The sequence below is a fragment of the Hippoglossus stenolepis genome, chromosome 6 (genome assembly GCF_022539355.2).
Source record: "Hippoglossus stenolepis isolate QCI-W04-F060 chromosome 6, HSTE1.2, whole genome shotgun sequence".
Taxonomy (NCBI): Eukaryota; Metazoa; Chordata; class Actinopteri; order Pleuronectiformes; family Pleuronectidae; genus Hippoglossus; species Hippoglossus stenolepis.
Genome location: NC_061488.1, coordinates 13,385,516 through 13,401,643, shown reverse-complemented (window position 1 = coordinate 13,401,643; position 16,128 = coordinate 13,385,516). Strand labels below are relative to the sequence as shown.

Below are 16,128 nucleotides of genomic sequence, written 5' to 3'. Positions count from 1 at the left end.
GCATTGGATTGGGTATGTTGTGAAGTTGTACAAGCAGTGTTTTGCATTACAGTCATTGTTTTGTGATGCTTTCCAGATGAAGTTTGTGGAGTCTATTCTAAGCAACAACACCACAGACGACCACTGTCAGGAGTTTGTCAACCAGAAGGGGCTGCTGCCTCTGGTCTCTATTCTGGGTTTACCTAACTTGCCCATAGACTTCCCCACCTCTGCTGCCTGCCAAGCAGTGGCTGGTGTCTGCAAGTCCATATTGGTAAGCACACCAGAAAGCTCACTGTTGTGATTTTTTTTCTGCATTGTATTTCTTTATCTCAAATGACACACATAATTGCCATTTTGAGTGCAAAACTTTAGCTAAGTAACTAATTTCAATCTGCATTCCCCTGGGCAGTTAAGTTATAAAGAGTTATAAGTTTGCTGAATTTAGACTGAAACTTTTTTCCCCCCTCTAAATTCTCTGTTAGACTCTTTCTCATGAGCCTAAGGTACTTCAGGAAGGCCTGTGCCAACTGGACAGTATTCTGACGTCTCTAGAGCCACTTCACCGACCTATCGAGGTGCCTGGTGGGTCTGTGCTTCTCAGAGAACTGGCTAACGCGGGCCATGTCACCGACGCCACGTTATCAGCCCGTGCAACACCTCTTCTTCATGCACTTACCGCAGCACATGCCTACATCCTCATGTTTGTCCATACTTGCAGAGTAGGACAGGTAAATATGAATGTATTTTCTTACCAAACTGAATTGACAACCCCTCACCTTTTTGTAATAACATATAATCACTTGATTACACAAGTTGATTGCCGCCCATCTAATAATGTGATTTGTAAACAAAACGGGCTACGTCAGTAATCGTGTAAAGGGAACAAATATCTATGCAGCCAATTATCTGGTGTTATTTATTTGTACTTAATTTATATCAATTTGTAGTAATCACGTATTTATAGGCCTTGTATTTGTAAGAATTACCCTTTTTCTAGCAAGTGTTTATCTCTAGGATTTAATCTATTCTTCTTATCCCTTGATTGTGATGAATGGTCAGTTGTGTACAAGTTACAATTAAGAACCAGTTTCTGAGAATTAATGATAATTGTATTTTCTTTGTCAAGCTGTGATGGGGTCTTTTAATTTGTGATCATTATAGGTTCAGCAGCTCTGAATGTTACATTTTTCTTTTTTTGAACAGAGTGAGATCAGGGCCATCTCAGTCAACCAATGGGGCTCCCAGCTTGGATTGAGTGTTCTCAACAAGCTCAGTCAGCTTTACTGCTCTCTGGTGTGGGAGAGCACTGTGCTGCTTTCCCTCTGCACACCAAACAGGTGAACCTTTTTTCCTATCCCCTTTATTTTAACTGCAGAGCCAAATCTTACCGTCTTAACACCTCTTGCCCTTCTCCAACAGCCTGCCACCAGGATGTGAATTTGGCCAGGCTGACATGCAGAAACTGGTGCCCAAAGAAGAGAAGCCATCTAGCAGCACTGCAGCAACTACTGCCTCTGGCTCCAGACGAACTGGTAAGATAACTTGAACTTAAACTAAATACATCGGTGTCATACTATGTTTCTGGAACATCCATACCTAAATCTCCTACCTTTATCTAGCAGATTCTGAGACAACGTCTGTGGATGCATCTGCTGGTGGACTGTTGGAAGGCATGGGCCTAGATGGGGACACCTTAGCTCCCATGGAGACAGACGAACCCACTGCAACTGACCCTAAGGCCAAATCCAAACTTACCCCAGCTATGGCCACCCGCATCAAGCAGATTAAACCGCTACTCTCTGGTGAGATAATATTCATAACACACATTTTTATGTCTTCATATTGTAACTGATTATTCAAAACCAAGAATTAATTGTCTAACTTGCCTTCTTGTGACATTTCCAGCTTCATCTCGACTTGGTAGGGCTCTGGCTGAGCTCTTTGGCTTGCTGGTGAAGCTGTGTGTGGGCTCTCCAGTCCGCCAACGCCGTTCCCACCATGCCACAAGCACTGGCACTACCCCCACACCTGCTGCACGGGCCACTGCCTCTGCTCTGACCAAGCTCCTCACCAAGGGTCTGAGCTGGCAGCCCCCACCCTACACACCCACCCCTCGCTTTAGGTAAAAACAGACTATCCCTAACACCTACATGCCATTTTTCACCAACGTGCACTGTACACTGGTTACATGAAGTGTGCTTTTTTTTTTCTGGCAGGCTGACATTCTTCATCTGCTCAGTGGGCTTCACATCTCCCATGCTGTTTGATGAGAGAAAGTACCCCTACCACCTCATGCTGCAAAAGTTCTTTTGCTCTGGGGGGCATGATGCCTTATTTGAGTAAGTCCCACTATGTGTGGTGACATGTCAAAACATCAAATGTTGTTCGGTGATATCCAAAATATTCTCATTTATTTGTTGGTTTGCTTTTGTACAGGACATTTAACTGGGCCCTGTCAATGGGTGGGAAGGTGCCTGTGTCTGAGGGTCTGGAGCATACTGATCTACCAGATGGGACAGGAGAGTTCCTTGATGCCTGGTTAATGCTGGTGGAGAAGATGGTGAACCCAAGCACTGTACTGGACTCACCCCACTCCCTACCAGCTAAAATGCCCGGAGTCACACCCACTATGCCCCAGTTCAGCGCCCTTCGGTTCCTCATAGTCACCCAGAAGGTCAGCATCAACCTGCCATATGGTATTCAAATGAGTGTTATGCTGCTAGCAAGTAGAACTTGCGAGTTTGTTTTCAACATTGGAAGTCATCATATATAATACATGGCAGTCTAGTGGTTTTACTGGCAGACATGGACAGGAAAGATGGACACTGTAAGATTGCTCCTTGCTCTCTTTTCAGAAAGAGTTTTTTTTCCTTTGCTGCAATCCTTTTTTTATACCATGAAGACAATGTTAAGCGATAAACTTTCATGACCTCAGCAACTGCATTCAGCAACATTTAAAATATCTATAAATATAAATGGGACAGTATCCATCAGTTAATTTAAACTGTTGTAAACATAGTTAACATGGCCCTGTTGAAATGGAACAAACTCTTACGTGCATATTATTATACAAGCCTCTGAGCTTTGGAGTATTTTACTTCCCATTTATGAGAATTTGAGGCTTTGCCATGAATATATAATTTTAATTAATTTTAGTTTAATTAATAGGTGCCTTTCAGAGCACTCAAGGTCACCTAACAAGGCACAACAAAAAACAATGCCAAAAACATAAATAAAATGGACAGTGAATAAAACATGTAGTTTAGCCATATGGAACACAATTAAACTGAATATGCCACTTTAAAAAGATGAGTTTTGAGATGGGATTTGAAAATGGAAAGAGAGTCAATGTTAGGAATGTCTGGTGGGAGAGAGTTCCAGAGGTGGGGAGCAGAGCGGCAGAAGGCTCTAAATCCTATGGTTGTCAAAAGGGCAGGTGGTACAGTGAGGTGGATGGAAGAAGAAGACCTGAGTCTGCGGGAGGGTGTGTCAATGTGCAATAATACTATTATTATAGTAACACTTTCTCTTCCTCATCAAGGCTGCATTCACGTGCATCCGCAGTTTGTGGAATAGGAAGCCGCTGAAGGTGTATGGAGGCAGGATGGCTGAATCCATGCTGGCCATCCTCTGTCACATCCTTAGAGGTGAGCCAGTTATCCAGGAGCGCCTGGCCAAGGAGAGAGAGGGGACAGTGCGTGCGGATGATGAAGGGACTTCTACAACTGCTTTGGCCCCCACCGGGGCCCCTGGAGCATCTACAACAGCTGGAGAGGCACCAGCACCGACTGTACCAACTACTGGGGGGCCAGCAGGAGGATCAACTGATGATTCAACCAATTCCACCCCCCGCCGTGAACCCCAGGTCAACCAGGCACAACTTACACAGGTTTGTAGGAAATGTATCTAGACTGTCAGTGTTAATTTTTAATAGAAAGAAATATAATCATAAATATTGCAAATGAAAAAAAAAAAGTATACAAAAAACAACTGGGGACAGATAACATACATTGGTAATTTCATCCTTTATTTTGGTATTACATTTTTTGGTATTGTTTGTAGTTTGACTGGAAGCTTTTCCTGCTATGGTTTATTCATGCAGCTTTGTCTATATTTTCAGCTTCCTTTGCCATTAAAGATTGCGCAGATTTCCTGCATAATTGCATATCAAGTGGGCCATATAAACAAGAAGCGAAAGCAGGGTTTCTCTGTTAAACAATCTCGTACCCCCGAAATACCCCATGCACTGAATCGGTGGCCACCGTTTATGTAACAGAAAGATATAGAGGGAGACAGATGTGCTCACAGGTCTGCCAGCAGCAGATGCAGCAGGTATCGGTGCCATCAGGGAGAGGGAGAGAAATCAGAATGTAGCTGTGAAGGAAAACTGTGTAGGTGTTTGAGAGGTTATGTGTAGAATTCTTTCATTCAGAAAAAGAGTGAAAGAAAATATCCATATCCTGGCCCCCTTTTTTTTGCCCTTTATTGATGACTCCCTCGTTTGTGTTCTGCTTTAGTTGATGGATATGGGTTTTTCAAGAGAGCATGCCATGGAGGCCCTCCTGAACACCAGCACCATGGAGCAGGCCACAGAATACCTACTTACACACCCCCCTCCACTTCTTAGTGGAGCAGTACGGGTAAGACTTCATGAACAGAAATGCACATTCGTCAATTTCACAAGTTATCTCAGGTAGCTGACATGTTTGCTCTTACTCTTCTAGGACCTGACTATGTCTGAGGAGGATCAGATGATGAGGGCCATTGCCATGTCACTTGGGCAAGAGGTCAGCATGGAGCAGCGCTCTGACTCTCCTGAGGTGCGTCCCTCTCACTGCGCAAATTACATTGGGGAGAACTGTTTCGCAACAAACCATCTGTTGTAGGGCTGCACGATATGTCCAATGTATCATCACGTCAGGCTGACATGTGGTGTGTTACGGATTTGTAAAGTTACTCAATGTATGGAGAGCCAGAGGAGATGGCGCAGTGCAAATGATAGACTCAGAGAACTGTAACGGTCCAAACGTGTATGAAAATAGCCTAAATTAACACTGTAAGTGGACTTAGTGGCACTGTGGCCGGGCTGTGCACCTTCTCCTCGGGAGCTGTGGAGCTGTCCATGGTCCCTGCGTAGTCAGGGACTGTTTATGTTTATTTATCACAAGTCATATCGCCATCGCGATATTCAACAAGGTTATCGCAAGTTTTCCTAATATAGTGCAGCCCTAATCTGTTGCTAAATGAAATGAAAATAACTAATTGAACAGTTGAGAGATTATGGTTATTTTTGTGCCTTAGGAAGCAGCACGTCGGCGTGAGGAAGAGGACAGGAGAGCAAGGGAGCGGGCAGAAGAGGAAGAGGCCCGCTGCTTAGAACGCTTCATGGAGGCTGAGCCGCTGGATCCCCAGGAGCTGCATACCTTCACTGACGCCATGCTGCCTGGCTGCTTCCATCTTCTGGATGAGCTGCCTGACACAGTCTACAGACTCTGTGACCTGCTGATGACTGCCATCAAGAGGAGTGGCGCAGAATACAGAGATCTCATCCTTGGTCAGGTTGTTCACCAGGTGAGAGGATGAATGCATGTTAAAATCATTTTTGCTATTTGGATCGTACTATATATATCTAGAGAGAATGAGTTGTTGGGCTTTTGAACGTGTTTCATTTAATTCTTTTTCGTTCAGCAAGGCACTGGTCAATCACACAACTCATGCTTAGCTTAAATATCTAGTAAAACATGCAGATTTGCATTCAGCGTACAATTAATATTTGTCTGTATTTGTAATTAAGTTATTTAAGAGTTAATGTTCAAATTAAATACCTGATCTTATCTTGATTTCAATTTGTTTGTACCAGTCTAATTGCATTCATGTTGTGTGTAGGTGTGGGAGGCAGCAGACGTGCTGATCAAGGCGGCTGAGCCTCTGACAACCAGTGACACAAAGACAGTGTCTGAGTGGACTAGACAGATGGCCACACTGCCCCAGGCGTCCAAGCTTGCAACACGAATTCTGCTGCTCACGTTGCTCTTTGAGGTAACAGAAACACACCCATAGAAAGTTAGAGCCTTGTAATGTCATTCTTAGAGGATGAAATCATTTTATGTCATTGTTCATCTACAAACCACTATTTATCATTTGTTTTATGTCTTGAAAGGAACTGAAGCTGTTGGGTGCCAAAGTGGTGGAGAACAGTGGGATTCTTGATTTGCTGATTAAGCTGCTTGAGGTTGTGCAGCCCTGTCTGCAGGCTGCTAAAGAACAGAAAGACATCCAGACACCAAAGTGAGTTTCACCCAACACACCAATCTTCTCTTGTTCTCATCTCATCATTAGAGATCCAATTTTTGTGTTATGTATTAACATGTCCTTTTTTGCAGGTGGATCACCCCAGTACTGTTGATCATTGACTTCTATGAGAAGATGGCAGTCTCTTCAAAGCGCAGAGAACAAATGAACAAGGTACTAAGTTGCAGAGTATTATACTATAGTATTATACTAAATATTTAGACCTAGTTACAAGCATAGACAACTACTTAGCGATAGAGTAAATAAGTCTGTCATATGTTTTGTAAGTTGGTACTTAGTGGCACATATGATATTTCACTGAAATTAAGTCATTGTAAGGTGTTATCTCATGCAACTCTTTGTACAAAATTCAAATTCTCTCAACCTTTTAGTATCTCCAGCCCAATGGAAATAACTGGCGATGGTTTGATGATCGCTCTGGCCGTTGGTGCAGTTACAGTGCATCAAACAACAGTACCATCGACTCAGCATGGAGGGCTGGGGAAAGCAGTGTCCGCTTCACAGCTGGACGCCGTAGATACACTGTGCAATTCAACACCATGGTGCAGGTATATACAAACACAATCATCTTTCTCAACTGCCAGAGAATACAAAGAATAGAGAACTTTTAAAAATAGCTTAATTTCATGGTTGATTGTCTTTAGTAGAGATTTTTTAGTTGCTATGAATAATTCCACACCTTTGACAGGTAAACGAGGAGACCGGTAACAGGAGGCCAGTGATGTTGACTGTCCAGAGAGTGCCACGCATACCCAAGCCTGCCAAGTCTGGTAGCATTACAGACTCTGAGAGAGAAGAGGCAGACAAGAGCAAAGCAGAGGAAACTCAGACTGACCTAGACTCAGGGGCAGCAGTGGAGATGAGTGCTCCAAAGGATGATTCCAGCCAAGTGAAGGAGACCACCTCAGGTCCCTCACCTGCCCCAGAGTCTGATCACGCTCAGAGCACAGATATTGTTGTACAAGGCCTGAGTGAAGACATGACCACCATTCTTATTCGGGCCTGTGTCAGTATGATTAGTGTTCCTGTGGACCCAGACACCCTCCACGCCACACTGCGCCTGTGTTTGCGCCTGACACGCAATCATCACTATGCTATGATGTTTGCTGAGTTAAAGAGCACGCGGATGATTCTGGGGCTGACGCAGAGCTCCGGCTTCAATGGCTTCACCCCACTCGTTACTCTGCTGTTCAGACACATCATTGAAGATCCAGCCACACTGCGGCACACCATGGAAAAGGTTAGTCTAATCACACTTTTTCAGTATTTAAAGATGCTTTCTGGTAATATTTTATCAGCAATTTGTTTTTGCTGAATATGGCATTTTCTGAATAATAGCTTTAAGTGGTTGAATAACAAAAACACTTCCTCAACACTGTTGCATAGGTTGTGAGATCAGCTGTGACCAGTGGAGCAGGCAGTACCACCTCAGGTGTGGTTTCAGGCAGCCTTGGTTCCAGAGAAATCAATTACATTCTTCGCGTCCTGGGCCCGGCTGCCTGCCGTAACCCTGAATGCTTTGCTGAAACCGCCAGCAATTGTGTCCGCATTGCTCTGCCTGCACCACGTGGAGCTGGCACTGGTGAGTATGCAAGCTAATAGGCGCTAGCTGTAACATTTAGTCATACTTTAAATGGGTTCAACTGATTTATTTAGCTCTTAAATTGTGTGTCGATATTTCAACGCCTATAAACACATACTGCATTCTTCTCTACAGCGTCTGATGATGAGTTTGAGAACCTTCGAATTAAGGGGCCCAATGCAGTGCAGCTGGTGAAGACCACTCCTCTGAAACTCTCCCCCTTACCTGCTATTCCTGACACTATCAAGGAGGTCATCTATGATATGCTTAATGCTCTGGCTGCCTACCACGCGCCCGAAGAACGTAAGGAATGCTAACAAGATCCTGACAACTACCGATTTGATAAGTGTATATGTAATTTTAATGTAAGTAGGCATTTGAACATTCCAGCTAAGTGTTTGCTTTTGTGTGTGGCACAGCGGAGCGTCCAGAAGAACGTGCAGCAGTTGTGCCTGGTGGTCAAGACCTGTGCCAGATATTGCAGGATGTTGGAGATGACGTTTACCAGCAATACCGACTCACCCGGCAGGGTAGCGACTTCGACTCCCAGTCTGCTTTCCATATCAATGTGAGTCTCAATGACATGTAGTCCAGTTAATCTTGCATATTAAAACATGACTTGTATTATCTCATTGAATAATAGAGCCGTGTCTCTTTGTCACAGACTCAAGTGTTTGCTGCTGATGGAGCTGTCGCTGAGTCTTCTCAGTCTGGCACACCACAAGGAGAAGGTGAGACTAAAAGTTTTTTTTAAATACAATGCAAGTTTAAAGTAACCGCACTTGTATGATACTCTTACCTCTCCTAATACTGTTTGATTAGCTGTCAGTCTGATAGCTTTCTTAGTGTCATTTATGGCAAAGCAGTATATGGAATGGTAAAAGTGTATGTTAACAGTGTAGCAGACGAGCTCTGTCAGTAAATAGTTGTTCTGCTAATTCAACTGTTTTAGCTCGCCAACATAATAATTAAATGATTAGATGAAAGTGCCAAAGCAAACTGCATAATATTGCTCTGTTTTATTCATGGTTAAAGTTTTGTATTTTCAGCCCTAAATAAACAGTTAAAATGTGCTCCACACCATGTGTAAAATACATTTTAAAGTATTGCTTAATTTGGGTTATCTTTAATGCAAGACCGTCCCCCATATTGTTATTTGAACTGTACATGATATGTGTACTCTATCATTCTGTTTCTCAGCCTCCACACCAGAAGAGATGCGGGAGGAGAAGAAGGAACAGGAGGGAGAGAAAGGCACAAGCTCAGATGAGGGTAAAGCAGCCAAGGTAAAGGCAAGTAAGCCTCTGATGCCAACCTCCACCATCCTCAGACTGCTGGCTGAACTGGTGCGCTCCTATGTTGGCATCGCCACATTAATTGCCTCCTACTGCTACACTGCTGGACAGTCTGAACTTATTAAGGAGGTGGGTAGTTAAAATCTTGTCAACCATTCACATCTCTATTTTATTGCATTAATTTATGTTTAATCTTAACCCTTATTCACCACCCTACATCCTAACAGGATTGCAGTGTTCTAGCGTTTGTACTGGACCACTTGCTGCCCCACACCCAGAATTCAGAAGACAAGGACACCCCAGCCCTGGCACGTCTCTTCCTTGCCAGCCTGGCAGCTGCCGGCACAGGCACTGATGCCCAGGTAGCCCTTGTCAATGAGGTGAAGGCGGCCCTAAGTCGAGCACTAGCCATGGCAGAAGGCGCTGAAAAACACGCCAGGTAAACGACATAAAAATATTTCAAGCAACCTCATATTGATAATATAAGCCATGATTGATTAATAATTTCCATCGATGTGAACAAACCCACACTCACTGTCGGACCTGCCCCCATCTTTTTCACAGGCTTCAGGCAGTGATGTGCATCATCAGCACCATCATGGAATCATGCCCATCCACATCCAGCTTCTATAGCACAGCAGCAGCCAAGACGCAACACAACGGCATGAACAACATCATAAGGCTTTTCCTTAAGAAAGGACTGGTTAACGACTTAGCCCGTGTGCCTCACAGCTTGGATTTGTCCAGGTATGATTACACCATATTCATTTAAATAAAATTACTAGACTGGGGGCCCTTGCATTACAAAAAATGATCTGTGGATTAAGAAGTTAAACGGGCCCCTATGGTGCATGTCCTAATGATCCATCCATGTTAACTAGTATATAGTTTTCTTCTTGCCTGTTGGTGCATTACTGCATATCTTATCATAGTATTATCACCTGTAAATCAGTAGGGTTGTGTATCACCATTGGCAGGACAGTGTAACATATCACCAGCAGGTATATGAGATAAACAAAATGTGGAACCGCTCAGAAAAAGACTCTATACCACAATTTAATCTGTGATTAGGTCATCATGGCACGCCTCTTAACCCTGGCTTTCCCAAATCACCATTTTGAAATGTATTAAGCCAGACATCGCAAAAATGACAATTGATCTTGAGGGCTTAGTAGTTCGGTTTCATAATCATGTTGGCTTTGCCAAAATTATATTGTGACATAAAATCAGTATAAAATGACTCGACATTCTTCCTCTATATCATTCAGTCCCAACATGGCCAACACAGTGAATGCTGCCCTGAAGCCTCTGGAGACTCTGTCCCGTATTGTGAACCAGCCCAGTAGTCTGTTTGGGGGCAAAGGAGGCTCCAGCAAGAACAAGACTGAACATGATACTGTGGGCACTGCCAGGGACAGCAACAGCAACACTCAGGACCAAGGTATTGAGTCAGATGAGGTATTTCAAGACTCTAGATCCAGGCATTGCAAATGTGTCTTGCTGATGTGTGACATGTATTCCAGGAGAGTCTGGTGAGGCAGAGCCAGCAGAGGGCAACCACAGGGTGCAGGGAACAGACACCGACCTGATGGATGGAGAGACGGAGGGAGACACTGTAGTAATCGCTGGTCAGCCAGAGGTTCTCAGCACACAGGCTATGCAGGTGATTGACATTTAATTACACACAATACTCATTGTATCTCACCACATCACTTCATCTTTAACCTCTGTAATTACTGGCCATAACATAATAGCAAATATGACCAACGGTATTTTTGCATCATTCCCTGTGCTTTTAGGTAGAGAATGAGTTGGTGGACCTGATTGATGAGCTGCTGGAAAGAGATGCTGGCACTGTCAACAGCACTATTATAGGTAAGTCACCTATAGATGAGCTAGATGGTATGGAAAAAGTTAGAATAGTTAGGTTCAAAACCACAAATCCTCTGTGGTATAGGTGCTTGATACAAAAAACACAATTTAAGTACAATCATGGATGTTCATAATGAAGAGTTAAATAAACTGTAAACTAACCAGAACCATTTTTGACCAATTAATATGGTTAAACAGTTAAAAAAGAATAGTAGTTCAACAGTGTAACAATTGTCATCTTTTCTGTCAAACAGTGGGACGAAGCGGTGAAGATGAATCGCAAGAGGATGTTTTGATGGATGAGGCCCCTTCAAATATTAGCCAGGCATCCACTCTTCAGGCAAACCGGGAAGGTAAGACATCAAAACATCACAACGTTAAAGACAAACAACTGCACAGTTGTTTGTCTTTTTTCCATTAAAGAGTTTTTTTTTCTTAGATTCAAGGATCTAAGGACTGAGGGGGTTGTAATGCTTTACCGATTATTACATAATTATACTTACATAAGATTTGACTTGACTGGGACTGACAGCTTCTCAATATACTGTATATACTTTAACAACTGTGTGGTTCTCTCTTCCATCAGACTCTATGAACATCCTGGAACCCGAGGATGAGGAACACACTCAGGAGGAAGATTCTAGCGGCAGCAATGATGATGAAGACAGTCAGGATGAGGAGGAGGAGGAAGAAGAGGAGGAGGAGGAGGATCAGGTATGACTTAATGCATTGAGGTTAAGTAAACAATTTGTAATTCTTGCTCATCCTTAAAACTGACGATATTACTGCTACTCTCCCTCTCAAGGATGATGAGGAAGGAGACGAGGATGATGACGATGAAGGTTCAGAGATGGAGTTGGACGAGGACTTCCCTGACATCAATGCCGCACCTCACATCCGCTTTGAAAGATTTGACAGAGACGATGACCTCATCATAGAGTTCGACAACATGTTCTCCAACAACGGTATGCAGCATCATTTAGAACCAACAATTACTAATGTCAAATGAATTGTAATTCATTATTCACCCACAAACTCAATTTGAATCAATAAAAAAATTCCATCATACTTTTATATTAAGTCTGGTTCACACCACAAAATGCCTTTTTGACAGCAGACATTCTGACTTGTCAGAGCAGAGTGGAAAATCTGTTAATAATTGCTCAGTTGCTGCAAGTGTTGCAGTAAGCCACACTGGCTCACCGGCATGGTGAGCCAGCATGCACAATACCAACACCACCCTGGAACTAGCTCACCTAAATGAATTACCATTGTTTTTAATGTTATCAATCACACATGTGCTTAACGAGGCAAAATCTCTGCTGTTGAAAAAGGTCTGTCAGATAGTAAGTGGCTCTGCCCCCCTAATGTCTGCCTACTGTTTTCTGTTTTCCATCAGCTGACATCCCTCCTTCCCCAGGGAACATCCCTAGCTCCCACCCACTGATGGTGCGCCATGCTGACCACGGTTCCCTCACCCTAGGCGTGGCAGGCACAAGCAGCCGCCTAGCTCAGGGCATGGGTCGCAGTCAGCGGACACTCCGCCAGCTCACTGCCAACAGTGGACATACTATCCATGTCCACTACCCTGGCAATCGCCAGCCCAACCCACCACTCATTTTGCAAAGGTGAAAGCATGTTATTTTGGTGGCTTTGTTAAACAATATGTCTTGCAACATCTGCTTTGAGCAATATTACTATTAAAAATATCTGTTCGTCTTCTACTCCCTTCTTTAGATTGTTGGGTCCCAGTGCTGCAGCAGACATTTTACAGTTGTCCAGCTCTCTGCCTCTGCAGTCTCGCGGCCGTGCCCGCCTTTTGGTTGGAAATGAAGACGTGCACATCATTGCTCGCTCTGATGATGAGTTGTTGGATGATTTTTTCCATGAGCAAAGTAGTACTGGGGGACAAGCAGGTGAGGTTGACCTATTACAATGGTCTTGGTGTTAAGTATTTGCTCGAATTTGTAACCATTTTTTTTCTTTGTCTCTAGGCACCCTCTCTAGTATTCCCACTGCCTTAACTAGATGGACAGATGAGTGTAAAGTGCTCGATGCTGAGAGTATGCACGACTGTGTCGCAGGTAGGTTTGTTGAAGACCAGAAGCTCAGTAAAGATGAATTTGACTAAATATCATTATAATGTGCTACAGTATTGCAGGGGTTTCCCTACAGATGTAGCCAGACCTTTTTAATTTACAGCACAAGCCAAGGATGAGTTCTAACGTCTGTGTTTGCTTTCAGTTGTGAAGGTGCCTATCCTGCAGCATCTAGAGAGTCTGCGTGATGAGGAACTGGAAGAGCGTAGAGAAAAGAGGAGGAGGCAGCTGGCGGAGGAAGAGGAGTCGAAGCAAAATGAGAGGAGGGCCTCTGGAGCAGAACAGGCCAGGGAACAGAGCCTGCAGGTTAGTAAATAATACATTTGCTGACTGGGAATCTGACTCTATTTACATTTTAGACATACAACTTTGAGGTCAGTTTATTTGCTAATGTCTGGTCTTGTTTTTGTCTGTAGGGTTCTGGATTGGGGACAATTAATGGTGCAGACAACACTGCAGGTACTGACATTTGTAAAAAAAAATATTTATATATATGTATAATCTTTCTTGATGTTCAAATTATCCAGCCTGTCTAAAATGGACACATCACAGTGATGAGCACCCGGAGGCAAGTTAACACCAAAGCGTGCTGTGGGATGAGGTAGTAGTTTGTATAGTTTTAGGATCACACCAGATCTGGGAGATAACTATACAGTCTACTGTCTTTCTTATAGCAACGCCATACCAGCTCGGCATCTTCATCTGCTACAAAGGAAATCCACTCCTACTAACTTGTAAAAAACTTGTGTGTATTTATCAAACTCGTATCTAATTTACAGTGCTGTCTTAAGTACCCAACTGCACATATTGACATTGTATCTCAGGTGTACAACGTTGCTTTGTATGTATCTTGTACGTAATTGTTATTCTACACTTGGCTGTGCTGTGGTGAGGTAGTAAGTTGTGTTGTTGTTGGGGATCAGGATTGTGCACCCCGTTCAGGAGATAACTATACAACTTACTGCCTTCCTCAGCAGTGGCTATTGCCTTCTGTGAAGATAATGTTCTGCTCTGTTAACAATTGGTTACTATCTTGCATCGTGAAAATGTTTTCATAATTGTTAAATATTTAAGGGCCCAGTTAAACATTCAATATTAGTAGCCATTAATAACCTCTGAAAAAAGCTACTCACTTGCAACAATTATTTAGCATAATTTTCTGAATGAAAATCTATAAACCAGTAATCTTTAGTTCATGAAAGTATAAAAACTGTACTTCTGTTTTCACACAAGTTTTCTCTATGGATCTTACAGAGGGTGAGCAGGCTCAGGGTGGCACAGTGTCATGTCTGGACCCACCCAGGGTCTCAGAAGGTTTCCTCACTGCTCCCCCATCTGGAGAGGTCACCCCCACAACACCTGCTCCTCATGAGCAGGCTCTAGTCTCCTTGGAGACTGCGATTAGTCAGCAGGTCCACCAGCCAATTGCTGACCTGCTATTGGCTGAGTCGCATGCCAGCTCACTGGCTGCTCTAGCAGGGGCCGGCCTTCCACCCTTGGCGGCAGCTGACAGACCAAACAGTGAAGCGGAGGCATCTCAGATGGAAATGTCCCCAGCACCCACAATCGGTGAGAGAGTCGGTGGAGGAGGAGCGTTGGATGAAGGCAGGGAAGGTAGATTAACTTTGAAAACTCTCTTTATACAGACTGGCCAACAGTGAGGACAAGCATCTGTAATATAAACAATGTTGTTGATCTTGGTCAAAGCTAGATCTGTCCTAAAAAAGTTCTGAGCACTGAAAAAAAAATCAGTGACCCATGGAACTTTACTACAGTGCATTTAGTGTTATTATTTCCTAACGCTTCCCCTTAATGATTTTATTGTCTTTTTCTCAGCCTCCCTAAGTCCAGACATCGTGGAGACCTCAGAGCCTGCAGTAGTGGGTGTGTCACAACTGGAAGGGTCTCCCATGGATACCAGCAGCCCTGCCTCTGCCACTCAGGAAGAAGCTGCTCCCATCCCTGCCCAGTCCACCCAGCTCTCTCAGGAGCTTTCTGGTAGTGGGGAGAGTGGACTGACTGACAGGCAGACAGATGCAGAGACTGGGTGAGTAGTTTGTAGTATGATTTCTCACCCAAGGCACATTAAAATCAATGCCATGTTTTCTTTTTATCTCTTAGATAACAATAAAGGTTACAGGTAGTGATTCTTACCCCCTATCTTTGCCAGCACATGCAGAACATGCTTTAGTCTGATGCAAAACAAATTAAATAAAGTAAAAATTCATTTTTCCAGCTGGGGAAAAATCCACTTTCCTTTTTGCCCAGTTTTAGTTTGTTTTCAGTCTGTGCATCAAATACATTTTTGTATCCCTTTTGAATGGTTTTAAGAAAACTTAGTCCTTTAACCAAAATAATACAATGATATGGTTTAGTTAAATCTTCCCTCTGGATTGTAAGCACATTAACACTGTGTAAATCATAATCATAAATATTTCATTGCACACACTTTTGCTGACTGCTAATCTTTTTTTCTTTTATGTTTACAGCTCCACTTCTGTGTCATCCCCTGGGGAAATGATGCCCAGGAGTGACAGTGCTGACAGCCAGTCTCAGGCCATTCAGGAAGAGCCCCTCCCATCAACCAGCAATGAAGAGGAGGACCCACTTGCAGGTAAAATTAATTGCTACCCTTATTATATTCATTACATTTTTTAGCAATATGACATCTCATAATGTGTGATGTTTTTACCTTGGCAGGCATCAGTCTGCCAGAAGGTGTGGATCCCTCTTTCCTGGCAGCTCTTCCTGAGGACATCCGCCGAGAGGTGCTGCAAAATCAGCTTGGGATCAGACCACCCTCCCGTCCTCCTGTTGCCACCAGCCTGCCTTCCTCTACTCCACCTGTACTGGGAGGACCAGGGGTTACAGAAGTCAGCCCTGAATTCCTGGCGGCCTTGCCACCTGCCATCCAGGAAGAGGTGAGATACACTTCTCAGAAATAATGAAAGATCACAGTAGACTAAAGGCTTAACTTCAAATCTAC

General features: G+C 43.6%; 1 protein-coding gene across 16 annotated transcripts in view; it reads left to right on the top strand.

Moving 5' to 3' along the window:
- huwe1 (HECT, UBA and WWE domain containing E3 ubiquitin protein ligase 1) overlaps nucleotides 1-16,128 on the top strand; it is a 37,951-nt gene that overhangs the window by 12,683 nt on the left and 9,140 nt on the right. For 9 of the 16 annotated variants that reach the window (XM_035160415.1, XM_035160418.1, XM_035160419.1 and 6 more), the window contains 39 exons: nucleotides 77-253; nucleotides 465-710; nucleotides 1,186-1,319; nucleotides 1,402-1,514; nucleotides 1,602-1,784; nucleotides 1,888-2,104; nucleotides 2,199-2,321; nucleotides 2,419-2,656; nucleotides 3,524-3,871; nucleotides 4,500-4,622; nucleotides 4,707-4,802; nucleotides 5,284-5,553; nucleotides 5,869-6,021; nucleotides 6,143-6,270; nucleotides 6,366-6,447; nucleotides 6,666-6,842; nucleotides 6,983-7,534; nucleotides 7,681-7,876; nucleotides 8,012-8,179; nucleotides 8,296-8,444; nucleotides 8,520-8,607; nucleotides 9,077-9,300; nucleotides 9,399-9,610; nucleotides 9,736-9,918; nucleotides 10,440-10,612; nucleotides 10,695-10,834; nucleotides 10,971-11,046; nucleotides 11,298-11,396; nucleotides 11,630-11,757; nucleotides 11,849-12,008; nucleotides 12,443-12,671; nucleotides 12,781-12,959; nucleotides 13,038-13,127; nucleotides 13,288-13,448; nucleotides 13,559-13,601; nucleotides 14,397-14,756; nucleotides 14,979-15,189; nucleotides 15,632-15,756; nucleotides 15,843-16,063. In XM_035160415.1, coding sequence (XP_035016306.1) covers nucleotides 77-253; nucleotides 465-710; nucleotides 1,186-1,319; nucleotides 1,402-1,514; nucleotides 1,602-1,784; nucleotides 1,888-2,104; nucleotides 2,199-2,321; nucleotides 2,419-2,656; nucleotides 3,524-3,871; nucleotides 4,500-4,622; nucleotides 4,707-4,802; nucleotides 5,284-5,553; nucleotides 5,869-6,021; nucleotides 6,143-6,270; nucleotides 6,366-6,447; nucleotides 6,666-6,842; nucleotides 6,983-7,534; nucleotides 7,681-7,876; nucleotides 8,012-8,179; nucleotides 8,296-8,444; nucleotides 8,520-8,607; nucleotides 9,077-9,300; nucleotides 9,399-9,610; nucleotides 9,736-9,918; nucleotides 10,440-10,612; nucleotides 10,695-10,834; nucleotides 10,971-11,046; nucleotides 11,298-11,396; nucleotides 11,630-11,757; nucleotides 11,849-12,008; nucleotides 12,443-12,671; nucleotides 12,781-12,959; nucleotides 13,038-13,127; nucleotides 13,288-13,448; nucleotides 13,559-13,601; nucleotides 14,397-14,756; nucleotides 14,979-15,189; nucleotides 15,632-15,756; nucleotides 15,843-16,063 — 6,975 coding nt within the window. The remainder of the gene's footprint in view (nucleotides 1-76; nucleotides 254-464; nucleotides 711-1,185; nucleotides 1,320-1,401; nucleotides 1,515-1,601; nucleotides 1,785-1,887; nucleotides 2,105-2,198; nucleotides 2,322-2,418; nucleotides 2,657-3,523; nucleotides 3,872-4,499; nucleotides 4,623-4,706; nucleotides 4,803-5,283; nucleotides 5,554-5,868; nucleotides 6,022-6,142; nucleotides 6,271-6,365; nucleotides 6,448-6,665; nucleotides 6,843-6,982; nucleotides 7,535-7,680; nucleotides 7,877-8,011; nucleotides 8,180-8,295; nucleotides 8,445-8,519; nucleotides 8,608-9,076; nucleotides 9,301-9,398; nucleotides 9,611-9,735; nucleotides 9,919-10,439; nucleotides 10,613-10,694; nucleotides 10,835-10,970; nucleotides 11,047-11,297; nucleotides 11,397-11,629; nucleotides 11,758-11,848; nucleotides 12,009-12,442; nucleotides 12,672-12,780; nucleotides 12,960-13,037; nucleotides 13,128-13,287; nucleotides 13,449-13,558; nucleotides 13,602-14,396; nucleotides 14,757-14,978; nucleotides 15,190-15,631; nucleotides 15,757-15,842; nucleotides 16,064-16,128) is intronic. The other 7 variants (XM_035160425.1, XM_035160420.1, XM_035160421.1 and 4 more) reach the window with 5 other exon arrangements.